The sequence below is a fragment of the Arvicola amphibius genome, chromosome 17, assembly GCF_903992535.2.
Source record: "Arvicola amphibius chromosome 17, mArvAmp1.2, whole genome shotgun sequence".
In the NCBI taxonomy this organism is placed as follows: domain Eukaryota; kingdom Metazoa; phylum Chordata; class Mammalia; order Rodentia; family Cricetidae; genus Arvicola; species Arvicola amphibius.
Genome location: NC_052063.2, coordinates 30,224,796 through 30,245,256, shown reverse-complemented (window position 1 = coordinate 30,245,256; position 20,461 = coordinate 30,224,796). Strand labels below are relative to the sequence as shown.

Below are 20,461 nucleotides of genomic sequence, written 5' to 3'. Positions count from 1 at the left end.
AAGGATTTGTTGTCTGTGTATACAACAATGGAGATTAATTGTGATGGAACATAATGTGACATCATAGGTGAAGAATTTACAGATGTGTGTGATGATAAAGTGTTTGACCACTGTCACCAGCATCTGCTGCATCAGCTAACCAAAAAACGGAGGCTTTGCTTAAAATAGTGAGCACGTAAGGTAACAGTCAGGCACGTAGGAAACAGTCTCCATTTTGCTCCTGTTCCTGGTTTAACCTGATTGAACTGTGACCTTTCCCATAACTACTTCTAGAGCGAGAAAGAGAGAGGATGAGCTGAAGAGGAAACACACAGCGGTTAGACGCCACAGTCCTTGACGTACTTGGAGAGATCTTGGTTTTGACAGTGGGTTCTCCATGCCACCCTGTGGAGGAAATGGGACAGGGGAGAAATGGTGAAACTCCTCTCCTCGGTCACACACAGACTCTAACCTTGGGAGAAACAGTGCACCAGTGACCCTAACGCTGATTGTTTCTGGGCCAGGATCTAGTGTGGAACACAGCTACAGCTGCAGGCAGAAACGGCTACTGACGATGGAGCTGTGTCTGCAAGGCAGTGTGTTCCTTCCAAACCTGAGCAGAGCACAGGATGATCAGTGTCAATGGGACATCTCAGAAACAGAACACTTAGCTCATTCTACAAATAGTGTGAAAGGGTTGAGAAGAAAGGAGTCATGTATGGGATTCTCAGAATTCAGAGAAATTCCCTAAAACTAACGACGTAGAGAAAGGTCCCAGCTGTACCTGCAGAGCCCAGAATGACACTAGGACCTCAGAAAGGCTCACTGCATAGATCAACAGAACCCGCAGCTTCCCCTTCCCAAGTTCCCACATACCTTGCTCTAAAACCTTGTGGGTCACTCACAACCCTCTTTGCACATTTGATGGCTTCAGTGATGTCATCCTGGAGCAGAAGCTGAAAGACAGGGGTGGGGAGTGACAAGGACGGTTAGAGAACCCATGTAGTTCAGATCCAGGCAGCTTTCCTCTGTAACACTGAGCAGAGAATCCAAGAAATTTCTTCACAACTGTCCATGCATCTGTGATTACTGGAGAGAGTCTCTCTTGTTTCCATCCACTTACATGGTATAAGTCATTCTATTTCTCATTTCTCAACACCCTGGGTGATGGAATAGACTTGAGAGTAGAGTGGTCTTAGGATTCCATCCCTAATAAAAAGTAGAGAACACACCGAAGCAATGAAGAGTTACTGGAGGCTGTGTGACTGTCAGCTACCATAAGAGAAGTTCTTCTTCCTTCTCTCACTAGAAATTAGAAAATGCTAATAACAGTCACCTGGGTCTACCATTGGAAAATGCATCCTAATAAAACAGATACTGAACAGATGGCTCAGTGGCTAAGAGCGTTGGATGCTCTTCCAGACGACTTAATTCCCAGAACCCACATGGCGGCTCTTTAGTGTCTGTAATATCTGTTCCATGAGATGTAAATCCTCTTCTGACTTCCACAGGTACCAGACACACAAGTGATGCACAGTCCTATATGCAGGCAAAACACCCACACACATAAAGATAAATACTTTATGAGTGAAAACAATGCACAAGCCTTGGGTGAATAAACCTCTTTCTAGCAATTTATACCAGTAACATAAACAGAGCCAGGTGCTCTGACACTCAAGACCTGATGCTGTCGAGATAACTCAGGCTGAAGACACTGGGTGAGCCTCAGGATCTCGAGTTCAATTCCCAGCAACCATATGGAGGCTCATAACCATCTACAATAAGATCCTCTGACATCTTTTGAAATGCAGGTAGAACACTGTAACTATAATAAATAAACAATTTTTTAAAGTTTCTATACTTGTGTGGTGTTTTCAACATAGGGAATATTGCTACTGAAACTTTATTCTCTTTTTAAAATGAGAATTCAGGTCAGTATTTGTTACTATGAACATCTCTCGAAGCTATGCAAGTATAATTTGTGTAAAAATAGGAAATCTTTACATGTTTCTATGTCAGTACATATGTACGTTATATATCTCTACATGAATCTACAGAATAGATGTACAGGCTAGAAGAGTATTTTCCAGAGGTTTCAAGATATGTGAATTCTCTAAGCAGCCAAATCAGAAGTGATATTCCTCTATCCCCATAGATTCTAAACCCTTTCAATGACTGTAGATGAGTCTACAAATTGCTTTTGCAGATAGGCTAAGGAGATCACAAAAATATTTCACCATCTATTTCTCTTGAAAATTTTTAACAACCAAAGTTAGCAGAGTAGGAATTAATAGTTCACTGTTTAGTGCTTGGCTAAAATGTACCAAGTCTTGGGTTCACTTCCGACACTGGAAAAATAGAACAACATTGACTGATTAAATTCATGCACAGAAATTGCATATTACTTCCACCATGGTATGAATTCAAGTTCTTCCATCCCAAACCTCCATCCTAATATGAACCCTGCGTGCTCCGTTTCTTATTGAAAACAAGTTTCTTCTTAAATAGTTAAATATATGTTATTTTATTTGATGAGATAATGTCCATCTAGGAGTGAATTGTTTGAATATGCAAAGTAAAATTTTAAAACTAAATTTGAAATTAGTAATTCACTCTAAGATCTCTCAACATGAAGAGCACATCAACACATACAAAAAGAAGCCAGTTGGACAAAATGCCAGGACTCCAGAGTACTCTGTCATATGAGCTTTATTGTAGTAATATCTTTGTTTCTATATGCTAGAAATCCTTATAATAAAATCCACTAGGTAAAAAGGACCATACAACAATAACTAGCCATAAATAAACTGTTAGAATGGAAATCTTTAGAACAGAACACCAATAAGGCCACTTACAATTATTTGTTGCATATATATATATATATATATATATATATGTATTTATATATATATATCCCAGAAACATTCATGTTATAAAATAACAATTTGTTGCAAATATTTACTTTTATTAATTTTAATTACGTGTATGAGTAAGTGCATGTGAGTATATGTTAATGAAACGTCAAGTTTTAATGATACCAACTCTTTATTTTTAAATTTTCTACTGCTTTAACATGTGTGTCTCTGTGTCTGGTGGTATGTGCACCCGTGAACCTGTACATGTGTCTATTATTATGTAGAATTCAGAGGACAGGTATAAGACCTGTTCCTTTGAAGCAGTCCCCATTGTTTATGAGATAAGGTCTACCATTGGAACTGGCTTACAGATTAGGCTATGCTGGTTGGCCAGTAAGGTCCATGAATCTGCCTGTCTCCGACTCTGCTGGCCTGGTCTTACAAATGCACAAAACTCAGAAAAAAAAATAATGATTATCTTGAAATTTGCAGACAAATGGGTGGATCTAGAAAACATCATATTGAGTGAGGTAACCAAGACCCAGAAAGACAAATACTGTATATACTTATTCATAAGTGACTTTTAGACATAAAGCAAAAAAAACTACATTCACAACCACAGAGAACCTAGACAATAAAGAGGACCCTAAAAGAGACATAAATATAACTACATTTATCTAACAAGAAGTAGAAAAAGACAAGATCTGCTGAGTAAATTGGGAGCATTAGGATAATTGGAGATGGGAGAGAGGGGGGAGAGGGAGGGACAGATCGGAGAAAATTAATAGCTCAATAAAATCTATTAAAAATAAAAATACAATGATTTTATTACAAAAAAACAAAAACAAATGCATTCCACCAAATTTTTATGTGGATGCCTAGGGTCAAACTTTGGCTTAGGGACTCTGGTCTAAGCTGTCTTCCCAGGCACTATATGGTTTGTAATTCGGGGATTTTGAAGGTGGAACCCAGGCCCTCTGATTAGTAGGAAGGGCATTCTATCACCACACTATGCCCTAGTGTCTAATGTCTTCCTTGGCTAATGTTGAGTGAATGACAATGACTTTCTAACAGTCAAGACAGTCTGCCCAGGTTCCTGATGTTTGCTTCAGTGTTGTCTCCTGCACAGCATCTCTGCTCTTGCGCCTAGGAGCAGGTGACTGGTTTGCTCTCTGAACTAATCCTGCCATGTCTTACCGCTGCAGGATATTCCACAGGCGTTCACTGCTTTCGGGGTTTTGCCATCATTGCACCAGTATCGGCTATTGATCTGAAATATCCCGTAGTCGGTGCTTTGACCTCCAGAGTTGTAGTTTGTAGCCTTTGTGTTAAAGTTGCTCTCGTGTTGAGCCAAACACACCCCTAGGAAGAAAGGAATAGTCATCAATAAGCAGCAACACCAAATGATTTACACTGGATACCAAATTAGCTTCTTCTCTTGCTGTGTTTTACAAGTGATTTATTTATAAGTACAAATATAGAATTAAAATATGAAATATGATACTACAAGTTCAAGCCAGGTCTGGATGTGTTCCTCAGGGAAGTCCCTGGTCTCATTGATCCTCCTGCCTCTGCCTTTCAAGTAGGTGGAACTGCTGTCCCTTTCAGCGAGTGAAAATTTTCAAGGGCTCCAAACAGAATCTATTTGAAGATAAATTGATTTGCACTGAGAATAAATGGGAAAATGTCCTTTAAATATTCAAATATATGCAACTGACAGTGGTATTCAATTATATTCCCAGCAGTGGTTAAGTGGTTAACGCTGGTGAATCTGTATGGGTTTGAGACAGCCTGGTTTACATAGCAAGTTCCTGGCCAAACAGTGATATAGAATGAAACCATTCCCCCTGTTCTTCAAAATAAAATAGCTCTTTCTCCCACTGTTTCTCCCCCTTCCATCTATCCTCAAAACCCCTCTGCCAGAAATAGAATCATGAAGAGTAATTAGGTAAATTTGATAAAGTAATATCAAATACATATGCTAATAGAAGATTTCCTCTGAGAAAACTAAGGATTTCCTAAGATAACGCTCTAATAACCAAAGTGAATTTGCATGTTAAATTAGAATTCTTTTTTCTTCTCTGTGGCACTAAGTATTTTACTTTTGTACAGAACATGCAATCTCCTGCCTCAGCGTCCCAATTGCTTGAATTCCATGAGTGTGTAGCACCACAAATGCTGGTGAGAATATTGAAAGCAAGACCATTAGAATAGGAAAAGCTGTTCTGCAATCCAGTCAAGTTCATCAATCCACCCACACATCTACCCACACATCCATCCAAACATTTACCCAGTCATCCATCTGTCCACCCATTCATCTACACATGCTCTCTCTGCTCACTTGCTCATAGACAATTAGTTATTGAGTAGGAACTGTCTTCATCTAATCTGACAACCACACTAGTTGCAATGTGATAATGGGAGTAAGCCACAAACAGCTTTTCTTCATCCATGTCTTCCACTGTGTAGAATGAAAGGCCATCGCAAGGTGAAGAAGCACACTAACTCATTGCATACTCAGTGTCAGACAACATTTAAGCAGCCTCTAGGGGCAATCGGATCCTTCTGCCCTGCAGAGGAAGTTCACAAAGCTTGGAAACATTTCTCTCAAACTCTCCATACCATACTGAAAGGAGTGAAGACAAATGCCAGTCACTCCAGCTCTGAGTCCTCCCTTGTATTCTCAGCCCCCTGTGGACTTTCGAGTCTGAAGCAACCTGAAAACCCAGTGACATTCTAAGAGCCCCTGAGGTTCTATTGCCTTAGCCTGGCACAGCTGTCCCCTCCCATGCTCTCCTCACCCCAGTATCTGTGATGATAAGGACAAATGCTGGTGTTTTCAATTGAACCAAGCCAAGCACACAAGAATCCTACAAGCTTATTGACTCTGGGTCCTGCTCGGCTCACTCATTGCTTTCTTGTACCTGTTCTGCAGGGGTTGCTTGTCTAAGAAGAGACTTACAGTCCGCCAGGCTGACTCCCTTGTAGCCATCCATTCCATTTTGTTTCAGAAGTTTGGCTAACGCGCAGCGTGTATAGACCTTCGCGTGGACGGTGGCAGAAAGCAAGAGGAACCCTAGGGCTAGGAGAGCCTTCATTTTGCCTGGGTATCGACTCAGCAGCTGCCCGGAGCAAACCGACATCGGTATTTAAGCATCTTGTAACTCCCTTCATCCTCTAGTGGTTTGGGGCAATCTTCCCTGTGAACTTCCAAGCAGGAAGTTCTTATTGATCCGTAAACTTGAAAATCATTTTTTATTTTCTCCCAGTGTGTGAACAGAGATGTTCTGTCCTATAGACAATGATGAAATGAGACCGTGTGAAGGCTTGGCTCACAGAGAACCAAGTTGCACTCCTCCTAAACAGGAAGCCCATATTATTTTATCTTGAATATGGCCAATATAAAGAGAAAAGCGGTTATGCTTTACTGCTTAAAATAAGGTGTGACTATAAACCATACGTCTTTTAAAATTTAATTGGTTTTGTGTATTTTACCATTTTGCCTTGTCTTTTTCACTACAAACAATCTCACATAGACCTTCCCACATAAATAATCTCTTAGTATTTATGGTTATATGTCTTTGCTTAGTCAGTTTCCATTTGTAGACTTCTAGACTGTGTTATATTTTTTATATTGCTGCAAACCAGTGTATTGGTTTTTTTCTGTGAAACCCAGGCTGGTTTGTAAATTGTTATTAGAGTGGAGTGTGCTTGAACTGTTCTGCCTCCTGAGTGCTGGGGTTAAACATATGTGCTACCATGAACAGCAACCACAGTTTTTTTTTTTCTTTTTACATTTAAGTTACTTATTTAAGTCCTTTCTGAGTATAAGCAAAGGAATAGAAAACCAATATTCTGGTCGTGATTTGATATAAGAAACAGTGCCTTTAAAGCCCTGCGAACTTTCTGTCCACACCCTGAATAACAGCTTAATATAGAGCTGCGTGTGTCGAGTCTTTTTGTCATATTTCTTTGGACCTTCACCTTCCAAATAAGAACACAATTTGCAATGTTGTGAGAGTAGGAGCAGGATGGGAACAGAACTTCATGCAGTGAGGTGCAGCAGCAAGAAGATGTTGAGGAAGATGTGTAAGGCAATGCAGGAGTCTGGGGAGAAAATGCAGTTGGGGGAAACTGCACCACACACTGATGACCCAAACTACAGGAGGATCTAGACTCTTACCCTAGAGACAATGGGTGAATATTCATGAATATTTAACTGCAGTTTTGGGCAGTAGAATACTTAGTGTGCACAAAGCCTTGGAATGCATTCTTAACCCCCATAAACGTAGGAATGATGCTGCAAGCCTATAATTTCGACATTCAAGAGGTAGAAGCAGGAGGACCAGAAGGTTCAAGATCATCGTTGGGTAAGTATCCAGTTTGAAATCTGCTGTCTGAGACCCTGTGTCCCTCTGACTTCTCAGTTCAGAGTTGGGGCTGGGCTGATGGCTCAGCATGTAAACTGCTTTCTGTGCAAACATGGAGGATCAAAGGTTATTACCCAGAACCCACGTACAATGCCGTGTGACATGGTGCTCAGCCTGAAAGACAAGCACATGGGGTATGGAGACAGGGAATTCCTAGAGTAAGCTGGCCAGTGGGACAATCCAAAATGGTGGGGTCCTTGATCAATGAGAGACCCTGCCTCAAAGTGTAATGTGGAGAGCAACTGAGAAAGACACTGAATGTCAGCCTTGGCCTCCACAATAGTGCCTTTGTGAATGTGTGCGCACGGCCTAGGTTGCTGCACTAACATTGGTGAGTGTTACTCACTTAAGCAAGGGCAATTACCAGTGCCTACACCACTGAGGAAGGCTACCTCTTTCCCCCTCTGCCCAGCAACCATTTTCTGCTGATAGCTCCTCTGTGAGGGATGGGGTCTCACCCACCCCTCCCTCAGTGACTGTGCTCTGGGACACGATCTAACATGAAACACGGGCTGTTTATAACCTAAGCTTGGGGGGTACCTCCTTCACAAGATTATCATATGTTTGCCTCCCATAAACCCTGCCACTCTTTCTGTAGGGCTTACCACACCATGAATCATGTTCCAGTCAGCGTGATGAACTTCCAATAACTGCTGTGAGGATAAGGAGCATGATGTATGCTTTGGTCCTCCTTCAACCTGATGTCTGGGTACCGGGCACGCCTAGCTCAGTGTAGCTGCTAGATTAAATAATTTAGATGCTATATTTCCCACTAACGGGCTGGGAATAGTCATGGCCAGTCCAGTCAGGTAAGAGAATCAAAAGATAACTGTGCTTTAAGAATCAGAATCAGACAACAGGCATCAGCGTCACCGGACAGGAGGCTTCAAAACTCTTAGTGGATCTCCTGGCTTATACCCATGGCTGTTCCTTTAATATACATTTTGATTATTATATCTAAGGCCCCTGTCTAATCTACATACTGATCCAATTAATCTAGAATACTGTTTAACATGGCATTTGGACTTTTGTGTATAATGTCTCCTAATGCAGGAGTACAGATTCCAACCTGTGGTCGAAGCCCCAGCATCTGATGAGCACAAGATGAAGGTGAGGAGGGAGGCAAGTCCCCACAGCATGGCGGTCCAACTGGAAGAAGCTAGATCGGGGGAATGACCCAGTCTGTGGACCCCTACATCCCTTTGTCTTCTGTCCTGTGGAGCTCTTTCCTTCATACACTGAAACTAAATCAGGGAAAATTAGGTCATAGCCTGCTGCTCTTCACATGGCCACTGTAAGACAAATCAGCTACACCTTCCCTAATACATGAGTCTCTATCTCTCTTTAGCTATAAGAACAGTGTAAACTTAATATGCCTTCTTTAATCTCTGCCTCTGCAGGCAGGCACAGCCCTGATGCCCACCCACACCCTTGAGTTATGGCCTCATTTCTGACAGGAAAGCTATGTATCTTACAACACCAAACCCCTTGGGAAACTTGTAAATGTGACGACTTCTGTGTGTTCCCTGTACTCATCTTTCTAATCCATCCCAAAGATGGATTCCCTGTTGTGGTGATGGTCATTATCAAAAGTACCTGCTTACCTGAACTACGTCTCAGCACCTGTCACATCAACCACCGTCCTTATCTAACAGTTATCGCTACAGTCCAAGGCTACGGTTCTGTGAAGAGGAGGACAGACACAAGAACCTGCTGACTTAGAGTAAGAAAGAGGACAGAGAGGAGCAGAGTAAACAGCAGAGAACAGTTCTTTCTGCGGCCCTTGAGCAGAGAGAGCATCAGTGCGGACCCCATACATGGACCAGGTGGAACAGAACAAAGGGAAGAAGGGAACAGCAGAAGGGCAGCCCCAGGGAGGATGGGTGCAGGCAGCACCAGGAGCAGAGAGTTCTCTCATGTGCCTGGGGCAAATGCACAGCAGAGGCCAACTAGGCTGTTGCTGCTTAGGCTGTGGCATCAATCCTGGCTTTGGAACACAGTAACCTTTAGTTGGGTTCTGTTTGTTTTGTTTGTTAGAAACTGGCACAATGGTGGCAGTGTGGTAGAAATGACACTGTTTACACAGGCCTCTGGATTCTATTGAGCTGTCATTGCTGTCAGTGTTAAACTATTTCCTGATGCAAAGGCCAACGGAGGTCAGACTACAGCTTTGATTAAACGTAGGTTATGTCCAGAGATGGGATTGTGTCTGGAGATTTGGGAAGGAAAATCACTGCCTTCTTTTACCTAATTCTCACTGAGTAGGAGTTTCAACTCAGAGACATTGGTTATTTAAAGGCCAGAAATTGATCATTAATCTTCAAACCAAATACACTGGTTTTGACTTTCACACATCCAAATTCTGGGCTAGCAACCCAGGCATTACAGGGACCACCAAAATATCACTTCTGGGTTAGAGGCAAGACCTCCTGCTTGCACTCACAAGAAGTCCCCTGACCCAGGAGTCAAAAAGCAGGGGCTTAAGACGGTCTGTGTCTTTAGGGACATGACCGTTAGAAAATTGCAATTTTATGCAACTTCTCTTGCCATTTTAATATTAATACAAAAGGGAAAGCAATATTTTAGATACAAGCTCAAAGAGTGGTCCTATGAATTCCAGTTTAATAAGACTCACTCTAGAGGACAATTGCAAAGAGACCTCCAAAGATGCCCTCACAGTTCCAAAAGGATCTGAACTGCAGAAACCAGAAAGCTTGTTCAGAATAAAAAGAAAGGAGTGCAATGCCTTGGATTCCCAGGAACCATCTCACTCCCCATTCTCATCCAAATCAGAAGAACGAAATCTATTTCGACTATGAGTGGGAGTGAGCTTGTTAATCGTAAATGGAAATTTCACCTTCTTTTTCTAATTTTTCATTTTGTCCTGAGCCACAATTCTTATTGAGTGCAAAGTCAGTAATTCTCTTTCTGAATTAAAAACAAAAACAAACCACATTTCCTGTGCAGGAACTTCCAACTGTCTCAAGAAACTACAGTCAATCTGGTGCTCCTATGTGGGGCTCTGTCATTTTCTCCATCCAATGCCAGGTGAAGGTTCTATGGTGATATGCAAGATATTCATGAGTATGGCAATAGGATCTGGACATTTCTGGCACCCTCTCCTCAGCTGCCCAAGGAACTAGCTGGGGGCGTCTTCCTGGACACCTGGGAACCCCTCTAGAGTCAAGTCTCTGCCAATCCTAGAATGGCTCCCTTAATTAAGATATATAATTCCTTGATCCCAATATCCACCCTTCCTATATCCCAACCATCCTATTCCCCCAAGCTCTTCCCATCCTCCACTTCATACTTTTCTCTCCCCATCCCCCCATCCCCCCATCCCACCCCACCCCCAAGTTCCCATTTTTTGACCGGCAATCTTGTCTACTTCCAATATCCAGGAGGATAACTATATGTTTTCTTTGGATTCACCTTCTTATATAGCTTCTCTAGGATTTTTTATGAATTATAGGCTCGATGTCCTTTATTTATGGCTAGAAACCAATTATGAGTGAGTACATCCCATGTTCATCTTTTTGGGCCTGGGTTACCTCACTCAGGATGGTCCTGATGAGGAACAAAAGGAGGGAGATCATGAGCAAGGAAGTCAGGACCGTGAGGAGTGAGTTTACCCATTGAGACGGTGGGACAGATCTAACGGGAGACCACCAAGTCCAGTTGGAATGGGACTGATGGAACAGGGGACCAAACCGGACTCTCTGAATGTGGCTGACGGTGGAGGAGGACTGAGAAACCAAGGACAACGGCGATGAGCATGAACTCTACAGCATGGACGGGCTCACTGTGAGCCTTGTCAGTTTGGTTGCTCACCTTCCTGGACTTAGGGGGAGTTGGGAGGACCTTGGACTTAACATAGTGAAGGGAACCCTGATGGCTCTTTGGCTTGGAGAGGGGTGGAATGGGGGTATGGGTGGAAGGGAGGGGAGGGAAGGGGGAGGAGGAGGGGAGGAGATGGAAATTTTTAACAAAAAAAATGAGGGAAAAAAAAGAAACTACAGTCAAAAAACAAACAAAAACAAACCAAACTCCAAAAACCTAAAACAAAGAGGGGAGCCCTCAGATTAGGTCCAGTGTCCTCCTGAGACAGACATCAGTGGGTATAGCTGAAGCTGAGGTCATCAATCAGAAGCAGTAGGCTCCTCCCCTGAGCTTCCTGACTTCTGAGATAGAGCGGTGTGTGCTCTCTTTACCCAACAGCTATGTCCTCTTCGGGACGATTGTTGTCCTTGCCCTGGGCCTCATGTAGACATGTGTTGTAGAACCTGCCTTAGCACTCCTAGTAAATGTTCCAAATGCAATCACATTTTCTTTTATAATATATATATTCTCTCTATAAAAATTCTATTTTATTGTATCATTGAAATTTAGCATCCAACTTGTTCCATGCATGTGATTTTTTTCTCTTGTCTATACACATTATGGGTCATGTTTTGTTGTATTTCCTGAGTGCCTCTTTTTCTGAATCTTGTTTCTAAATGATTGCTTTGACCTGGCTTTCATAGTAATTTTGGATAGTGTGTTGGTGTGGGAGAATTTTCTGTATTCTGTCAATCATGTTTTAAATAAAATGCTGATAGGCCAAGCAGGAAGTATAGGTGGGAAAACCAGACAGGAAGTAGAAATGATGCAACAAGAACAGGAGAATTCTGGGAAGGAGGAAGCTGATTCCCCCAACTCCTGCAAAGACTCCGAAGAAGCAACATGTGATCTGCCTTGCTGTGAAAGGTACTGAGCCACATGGCTAACATAGATAAGAATAATGGGTTAATATAAGCTACAAGAGTTAACAAGAAGCCTGAGCTAATGGGCCAATCAATTTTATAACTTATGGAGATCTCTGTGTGATTTTCTTTGGGGTTTGCCGGCTGTGGGGTACCGGACGGGACAGAAACCCCAACAAGCCAGGCCCTTCATGTTACAGTGTGTGGTGATTTTTGGTTGGTTTTATACAGCCCTAAACACTAAGTGACTAACTGGAAAATTGGTGAACTCTGTAGGTGACATCAGAGGCAAATGAATAGAACTAGGTGTTTCAAAGGTAGTCACAAGTATTGGGATGGAAATATCTCTTCTTTTTGAGATGATTGCCACAGACAGAAATCATATGGAGTCCTACCTGGAGGTAGTTCTGTCAAGGGGAACTCAAGTTGCTCCAATGCAGCTGATAGTAATGAGTCTTGGCTTATGGCTCAAAATGCAGGATTTTATTTTATCACCCAATTTGCATTATGGCATTTTAACTCTGATTATAACCACTCTGTCCTGGGACTGGTGTTTCTATAACTTTTTTAAAAGATGAGAACAAAGGTCCATGTGTTCATATAGGACACCAACAATAGATCAAAGTCACAATTCACCAAAGTTCAATTCAGGGAGGCAAGGAGTGTAGTGTATTGGGTTTAGGTACAGAACGTAAAGAAGATATTCCTTAAAGAGTCAGAAGTAAGTGAAACAGCTAGCTGCATCACTGAGTTCCCACCCATCATGAATGACCACATCATGAAAGTTCATTATGGAGTTTCCCCTCCCAGCTAACGCGTACTGTACTCAATAATGACCCAGGATGACTAGCAGTTGGGAAAAGGCAGAAGGGTATAATGGCTGGAGCCCGTGATGAAGATCATGGATTCTCTCTTCCTCTGCCTACTAGAAGTGTTGACATCCTATTATCATTGCCTGCCTATTCCTTACTAGTTGACTCTGCTCATTGCCAAGGCCAGCAGGTAGTCGCTCTACACCAAGATGATGATCATTTTCTGCCTGGAAGAGAGCGTCCTACTCCAGCAGCTGGAGTTCTACATGTGCTAGAATGCACTCTACCGCTGAGATACATCCCAGCCCATCTGCTGTGCCTTGAGTCTCAGATCCCGAGTGTCCAGTTCATCCTCTCCAAAGAGTAACTGTGCCATTATTCCTCTGGAGTGTCTCCCTCTTGGGAAGGAAGAGTGGAACATTGAAAAGAGTTCTTTGACAACCTTCTAAGCTGCCCTGGTGTCTTTGGGCTGCCATGCAGTGTTTTCTCTTACTGTTTGCCACGTTGGAGGGTGAAACCCAGACTGTCTTTCCTTGATCTCTCCTTCGGTGGACCCTTGGGGATTGTTTTCCCACATCTCAAATTCCTGTTCTTCATGTATGGGTTATATCTTCTGTGCTTCTTCATTGTTCCTGCCTTTTCCATGTATTTTCAGATAAATTGAGAAAGTTGGAGCCCTGTGTCCAGGGCACTTCTTCAAACACAGATTCCAAGTGTATTCTATATACTTTCATGTATTGTGACAAGCTTTGGCCTTTGAATCAAGTTTTCACTGAGGGGCACAGTCAAATACCTGACAGAGTCCCCTAAGACAAGGTGTGACCCTCAGCACCCACATAAAACATGAGTTTGGGGGTATACATTTTAATGATCAGCACTGGGGAGTAGGAGACAGGCAGATCCATGGGGCTCACTGGCCAACCAGCACAATCTAATCTTTAAGCCAGTTCCAATGGCAGACACTATCTCAGAAACATTGTGGGCTGCTTATAAGGAACAGCTCCTTGTGCTATCCTCATATTCTGGATACACATACACACATGGAGAGGTTTACTGCATATACCACCACACCAAGACACATATGTCAAATTAATAGAAAATTAAAAAATAAAGAGCTGGTATTATTAAAACCTGGTGGTAGTTTTTTTAACCTATACTCAAATGCACTCCATACACAGATACATAATTAAAATTAATAAAAAAGGATATTTGTAACAAGTTGTCATTTTATAATAAAAGAACGTTTTTGGCATATGTACCAATTAATTGTGGATGGACGTCTGGGGCTTTCTCCTGAAAATTTACATTCTAACTGTTTACTTGGGGTAATTGTGGATATTGTTGTTGAGTTTTTTTGATGGAATGAATTTTATTAAAATGATTTCTAACTGATGCAAATAAAGATATTACCACTGAGTCAGTGGCATTTGACCAACTGGCTTCTATGTGTATGTACTGATGTACTCTTTGTATTGAGAGATTTTAGAGTGAATCACTAATATCATTTTTGTTTTTAAACTCTTTAGTTTACAAGTTCAAAGACATTATGTGATTCTAAATAACATAGATTTATGTATTTAAGCTGAAACTTATTTTTAACAAGAATCAAACAAGATTAATCAGAATGGAGGCCTTGAATGGTAGAACTTGAACTTATGCCATGATGAAAGTGATATGTAATTTCTAGTGTATGAATATAATTATTCAGTGCTGTTCTATTTTTCCAATGTGGGAACTGAACCCAAGACTTGTGACATTTTAGTCAAGTGCTCGAAACAGTTGACTATTAATTCCTAATCTGTTAAACTTGCTTTAAACAATGAGCACATAAGTTAGCAGTCAGCCACTTAGGAAACAGTCTCCATTTTGCTCCTCGTTCTTGTTTACCCTGATTGTTTGAAGGGAAAACCAAGAGAGTGGGACCTTTCCCGTAACTACTTCTAGAGCGAGAAAGAGAGAGGATGAGCTGAAGTGGAAACACACAGCAGTTAGACGCCACAGTCCTTGATGTACTTGGAGAGATCTTGGTTTTGACAGTGGGTTCTCCATGCCACCCTGTGGAGGAAATGGGACAGGGGAGAAATGGTGAAACTCCTCTCCTCGGTCACATACAGACTCTAACCTTGGGGAGTTGTTACCAGTGACCCTAACGCTGATTGTTTCTGGGCCAGGATCTAGTGTGGAACACAGCTACAGCTGCAGGCAGAAACGGCTACTGATGATGGAGCTGTATCTGCAGGGCAGTGTGTTCCTCCCAAACCTGAGCAGAGCACAGGATGATCAGTGTCAGTGGGACGTCTCGTGCACGGAACAGTTAACTCATTCTACAAATAGTCTGGAGGTTTGAAAAGAAAGGAGTCATGTATGGGATTCTCAGAATTCAGAGAAATTCCCTAAAACTAACGATGTAGAGAAAGGTCCCAGCTGTACCTGCAGAGCCCAGAATGACACTTGGGCTTCATAAAAGCTCACTGCATAGATCAACAGAACCAGCAGTTTCCCCTTCCCAAGTTCCCACATACCTTGCTCTAAAACCTTGTGGGTCCCTAACAACCCTCTTTGCACATTTGATGGCTTCAGTGATGTCATCCTGGAGCAAAGCTTAAAGACAGGGGTGGGGAGTGACAAGGACGGTTAGAGAACCCATGTAGTTCAGATCCAGGCAGCTTCCTCTGTAACACTGAGCAGAGAATCCAAGAAATTTCTTCACAACTGTCCATGCATCTGTGATTACTGGAGAGAGTCTCTCTTGTTTCCATCCACTTACATGGTATAAAGTCATTCTATTTCTCATTTCTCAACACCCTGGGTGATGGAATAGACTTGAGAGTAGAGTGGTCTTAGGATTCCATCCCTAATAAAAAGTAGAGAACACACCGAAGCAATGAGGAGTTACTGGAGGCTGTGTGACTGTCAGCTACCATAAGGGAAGTTCTTCTTCCTTCTCTCACTAGAAATTAGAAAATGCTAATAACAGTCACCTGGGTCTACCATTGGAAAATTCATCCTAATAAAACAGATACTGAACAGATGGCTCAGTGGCTAAGAGCGTTGGATGCTCTTCCAGACGACTTAATTCCCAGAACCCACATGGCGGCTCTTTAGTGTCTGTAATATCTGTTCCATGAGATGTAAATCCTCTTCTGACTTCCACAGGTACAAGGCACACAAGTGGTGCACAATCCTATATGCATGCAAATCACCCACACACATAAAGATAAATGAATACTTTAAGAAAAAAAATGCACAATTCTTGTGTGAATAAACCTCTTCCTAGCAATTTATACCAGTAAAATAAACAGAGCCAGGTGCTCTAAGATTCAAGACTTGGGGCTGTAGAGATAACTCAGGCTGAAGAGAACTGGGGGGAGGGTGTGTGCCAGAATCGTGAGTTCAATTCCCGGCAACCATATAGAGGCTCTTAACCATCTATAATAAGATCCTGTGACCTTTTTTGCCATTCGGGTAGAACACTGTAATCATAATAAATAAACAATTAAAAAAAACAAAGTTTCTGTACTTAAGTGTGGTGTTTTCAATATAGAGAATATTGCTACTGCAACCTTATTCACTCTTTAAAATGAGAATTCAGGTCAATATTTGTTACTATGAATATAGTTTTGAGTAATAACCATCTCTTGAAGCTATTGCATAATTTGTTTAAAATAGGAAATCTTTATATGTTCCTCTGTGAGTACATATGTACGTTATATATCTCTACATGAACCTATAGATACATATACAGTCTAGAAGAGTATTTTCCAGAGGTTTCAAGGTATATGAACTCTCTAAATAGTCAAGCCAGGAGTGATATTCCTCTATCCCCGTAGATTCTAATCCCTTTCAATGACTGTAGGTGAGTCTACAAAACATTTTGCAGATAGACTAAGGAGATGACAAAAATATTCCACCATCTATTTCTCTTGAAAATTTTTAACAACCAAATTTAGAAGAATAGGAATTAATAGTTCACTGTTTAGTGCTTGGTTAAAATGTACCAAGTCTTGGGTTCACTTCCAACACTGGAAAAATAGAACAACATTGACTGATTAAATTCACGCACAGAAATTGCATATTCTTCCACCATGGTATGAATTCAAGTTCTCCCATCCCAAGCCTCCATCCTGATATTAACCTTGTGAGCCCCGTTTCTTGTTAATAACATGTTTCTTCTTAAATACATATATCTATGTTATTTTATTTAATGAGATAATGTCCATATAGGAGTTAATTGTTTGAATATGGAAACTAAAGCATTTTAAAACAAAATTTGATATTAGTAATTCACTCTAAGATTTCTCAACATGAAGAGCACATCAATACATACACAAAGAAGCCAGTTGGACAAAATGCCAAGACTTCATGGTACCCTGTCATATGAGCTTTATTATAGTAATATCTTCATATCTATATGCTAGAAATCTTTATAATAAAATCCATTAGGTAAAAAGGACCACACAGCCGGGCGGTGGTGGCGCACGCCTTTAATCCCAGCACTCGGGAGGCAGAGGCAGGCGGATCTCTGTGAGTTCGAGACCAGCCTGGTCTACAAGAGCTAGTTCCAGGACAGGCTCCAAAGCCACAGAGAAACCCTGTCTCGAAAAACCAAAAAAAAAAAAAAAAAAAAAAAAGGACCACACAACAATATGTATAACTAGCCATAAATAAACTGTTAGAATGGAAATCTTCAGAACAGAACACCAATAAGGCCACTTACAATTAGTTGTTGCATATATATATATATATATCCCAGAAACATTCATGTTATAAAATAACAATTTGTTGCAAATATTTACTTTTATTAATTTTAATTATGTGTATGAGTAAGTGCATGTGAGTACATGTTTAAAGAAAACATCAAGTTTTAATGATACCAACTCTTTATTTTTAAATTTTCTACTGCTTTAACATGTGTGTCTCTGTGTCTGGTGGTATGTGCACCTGTGAATCTGTCTATTTATATGTAGAATTCAGAGGACAGGTATAAGACCTGTTCCTTTGAAGCAGTCCCCGTTGTTTCTGAGATAAGGTCTACCATTGGAACTGCCTTACAGATTAGGCTATACTGGTTGGCCAGTAAGGCCCATGGATTTGCCTGTCTCAGACTCTGCAGGCCTGGTCTTACAAATTCATGCCACTCAGAAAAAAAAATAATGATATCCTGAAATTTGCAGGCAAATGGGTAGATCTAGAAAACATCATATTGAGTGAAGTAGCCCAGACCCAGAAAGACAAATATTGTATATACTTATTCATAAGTGACTTTTAGACATAAAGCAAAAAAACCATACAATTCACAACCCCAGAGAATCTAGACAATATAGAGGATCCTAAAAGAGACATACATATATCTACATGTACCTAACAAGAAGTAGAAAAAGACAAGATCTCCTGAGTAAATTGGGAGCATGAGGATAATCAGAGAGAGGAGAAGGAAAGAGGATAGGAAGGGACCGATCAGACAAAATTAATAGCTCAATAAAATCAATTATAAATTAAAATACAATGAATTTATTTAAAAAAACAAACAAATGCATTCCACCAAATTTTTATGTGGATGCCTAGGGTCAAACTTTGGCTTAGAAACTCTGTCTGAGCTGTCTTCCCAGGCACTATATGGTTTGTAATTCGGGGATTTTGGAGGTGGAACCCAGGCCCTCTGATTGGTAGGAAGGGCATTCTATCACCACACTACGCCCTAGTGTCTAATGTCTTCCTTGGCTAATGTTGAGTGAATGACAATGACTTTCTAACAGTCAAGACAGTCTGCCCAGGTTCCTGATGTTTGCTTCAGTGTTGTCTCCTGCACAGCATCTCTGCTCTTGCGCCTAGGAGCAGGTGACTGGTTTGCTCTCTGAACTAATCCTGCCATGTCTTACCGCTGCAGGATATCCCACAGGCGTTCACTGCTTTGGGGATTTTGCCATCATTGCACCAGTATCGGCTATTGATCTGAAATATCCCGTAGTCAGTGCTTTGACCTCCAGAGTTGTAGTTTGTAGCCTTTGTGTTAAAGTTGCTCTCGTGTTGAGCCAAACACACCCCTAGGAAGAAAAGGAATATTCATCAGTAAGCAGCGACACCAAATGATTTACACTGGATACCAAATTAGTTTATTGTTCTTGCTGTCTTTTACAAGCCATTTATTTGTAAGTAAAAACATATGATTAAAATATAAAATATGCCGGGTGGTGGTGGCGCACGCCTTTAATCCCAGCACTCAGGAGGCAGAGGCAGGCGGATCTCTGTGAGTTCGAGGCCAGCCTGGTCTACAAGAGCTAGTTCCAGGACAGGCTCTAAAAAAGCTGCAGAGAAACCCTGTCTCGAAAAACAAAAAAAAATAAAATAAAATAAAATAAAATAAAATATAAAATATGATATGACAAGTTCAAGCTAGGCCTGGCTGTGTTCCTCAGGGAAGTCCCTGGTCTTAATGATCCTCCTGCCTCTGCCTTTCAAGTAGGTAGAACAGCTGTCCCTGTCAGCGAGTGAAAATTTTCAAGGGCTCCAAACAGAATCTATTTGAAGACAAATCGATTTGCACTGACAATAAACAGGATAAGGTCCTTTCAAAATATTCGGATATATGAAACAGACACAGTGGTACTCAATTATATTCCCAGCAGTGGTTAAGTGGTTAAGGCTGGTGAATCTGTATGGGTTTGAGACAGCCTGGTTTACATAGCGAGTTCCAGGCCGAACAGTGCCATAGAATGAAACCATTCCCCCTGCTCTTCAAAAAAAAAATAGCTTTTCTTCCACTGTTTCTCCCTCTTCCATCTATCCTCGAAACCCCTCTGCCAGAAATAGAATCACGAAGAGTAATTAGGCGAATTTGATAAATTAATATCAAATACATATGCTAATAGAAGATTTCCTATGAGAAAACTAAGGATTTCCTAAGATAATGCTCTAATAGCCAAATGCACAGCAGAGGCCAACTAGGCTCTTGCTGCTTAGGCTGTGGCATCAATCACGGCTTTGGAACACAGTAACCTTTAGTTGGGTTCTGTTTGTTTTGTTTGTTAGAAACTGGCACAATGGTGGCAGTGTGGTAGAAATGACACTGTTTACACAGGCCTCTGGATTCTACTGAGCTGTCATTGCTGTCAGAGTTAAGCTGTTTCCTGATGCAAAGGCCAACGGAGGTCAGACTACAGCTTTGATTGAACGTAGGTTATGTCCAGAGATGGGATTGTGTCTGGAGACTTGGGAAGGAAATTCGCTGCCTTCTTTTACCTAATTTTCACTGAGTAGGAGTTTCAACTCAGAGACATTGGTTATTTAAAGGCCAGAAATTGATCATTAATCTTCAAACCAAATACACTGGTTTTGATTTTCACACACCCAAATTCTAGGCTAGCAACCCAGGCATTACAGGGACCACCAACATATCACTTCTGGGTTAGAGGTAAGACCTCCTGCTTGCACTCACAAGAAGTCACCTGACCAAGGAGTCAAAAAGCAACTGCTTAAGACGGTCTGTGTCTTTAGGGACACGACAGTTAGACAATTGCATTTTTATGTAAGTTCTCATGCCATTTTAATATTAATACAAAAGGGAAAGCAATATTTCAGATACAAGCTCAGAGAGTGGTCCTATAAATGTCAATGAGATAAGATGATTCTAGAGGACAATTGCA

At 41.3% G+C, this 20,461-nt stretch overlaps 1 protein-coding gene across 1 annotated transcript; it reads right to left on the bottom strand.

Annotated features, from left to right (window-relative positions):
- Positions 1-317: 317 nt before the first annotated feature.
- LOC119803479 (lysozyme C-1-like) lies at positions 318-5,932 on the bottom strand. Its single transcript, XM_038314828.1, has 4 exons — positions 5,797-5,932; positions 4,032-4,196; positions 856-934; positions 318-384 (listed from the first exon to the last, which is right to left on the bottom strand). The coding sequence occupies exons 1-4, from the start codon at positions 5,930-5,932 to the stop codon at positions 318-320; spliced, it is 447 nt and encodes a 148-aa protein (XP_038170756.1).
- Positions 5,933-20,461: the final 14,529 nt, after the last annotated feature.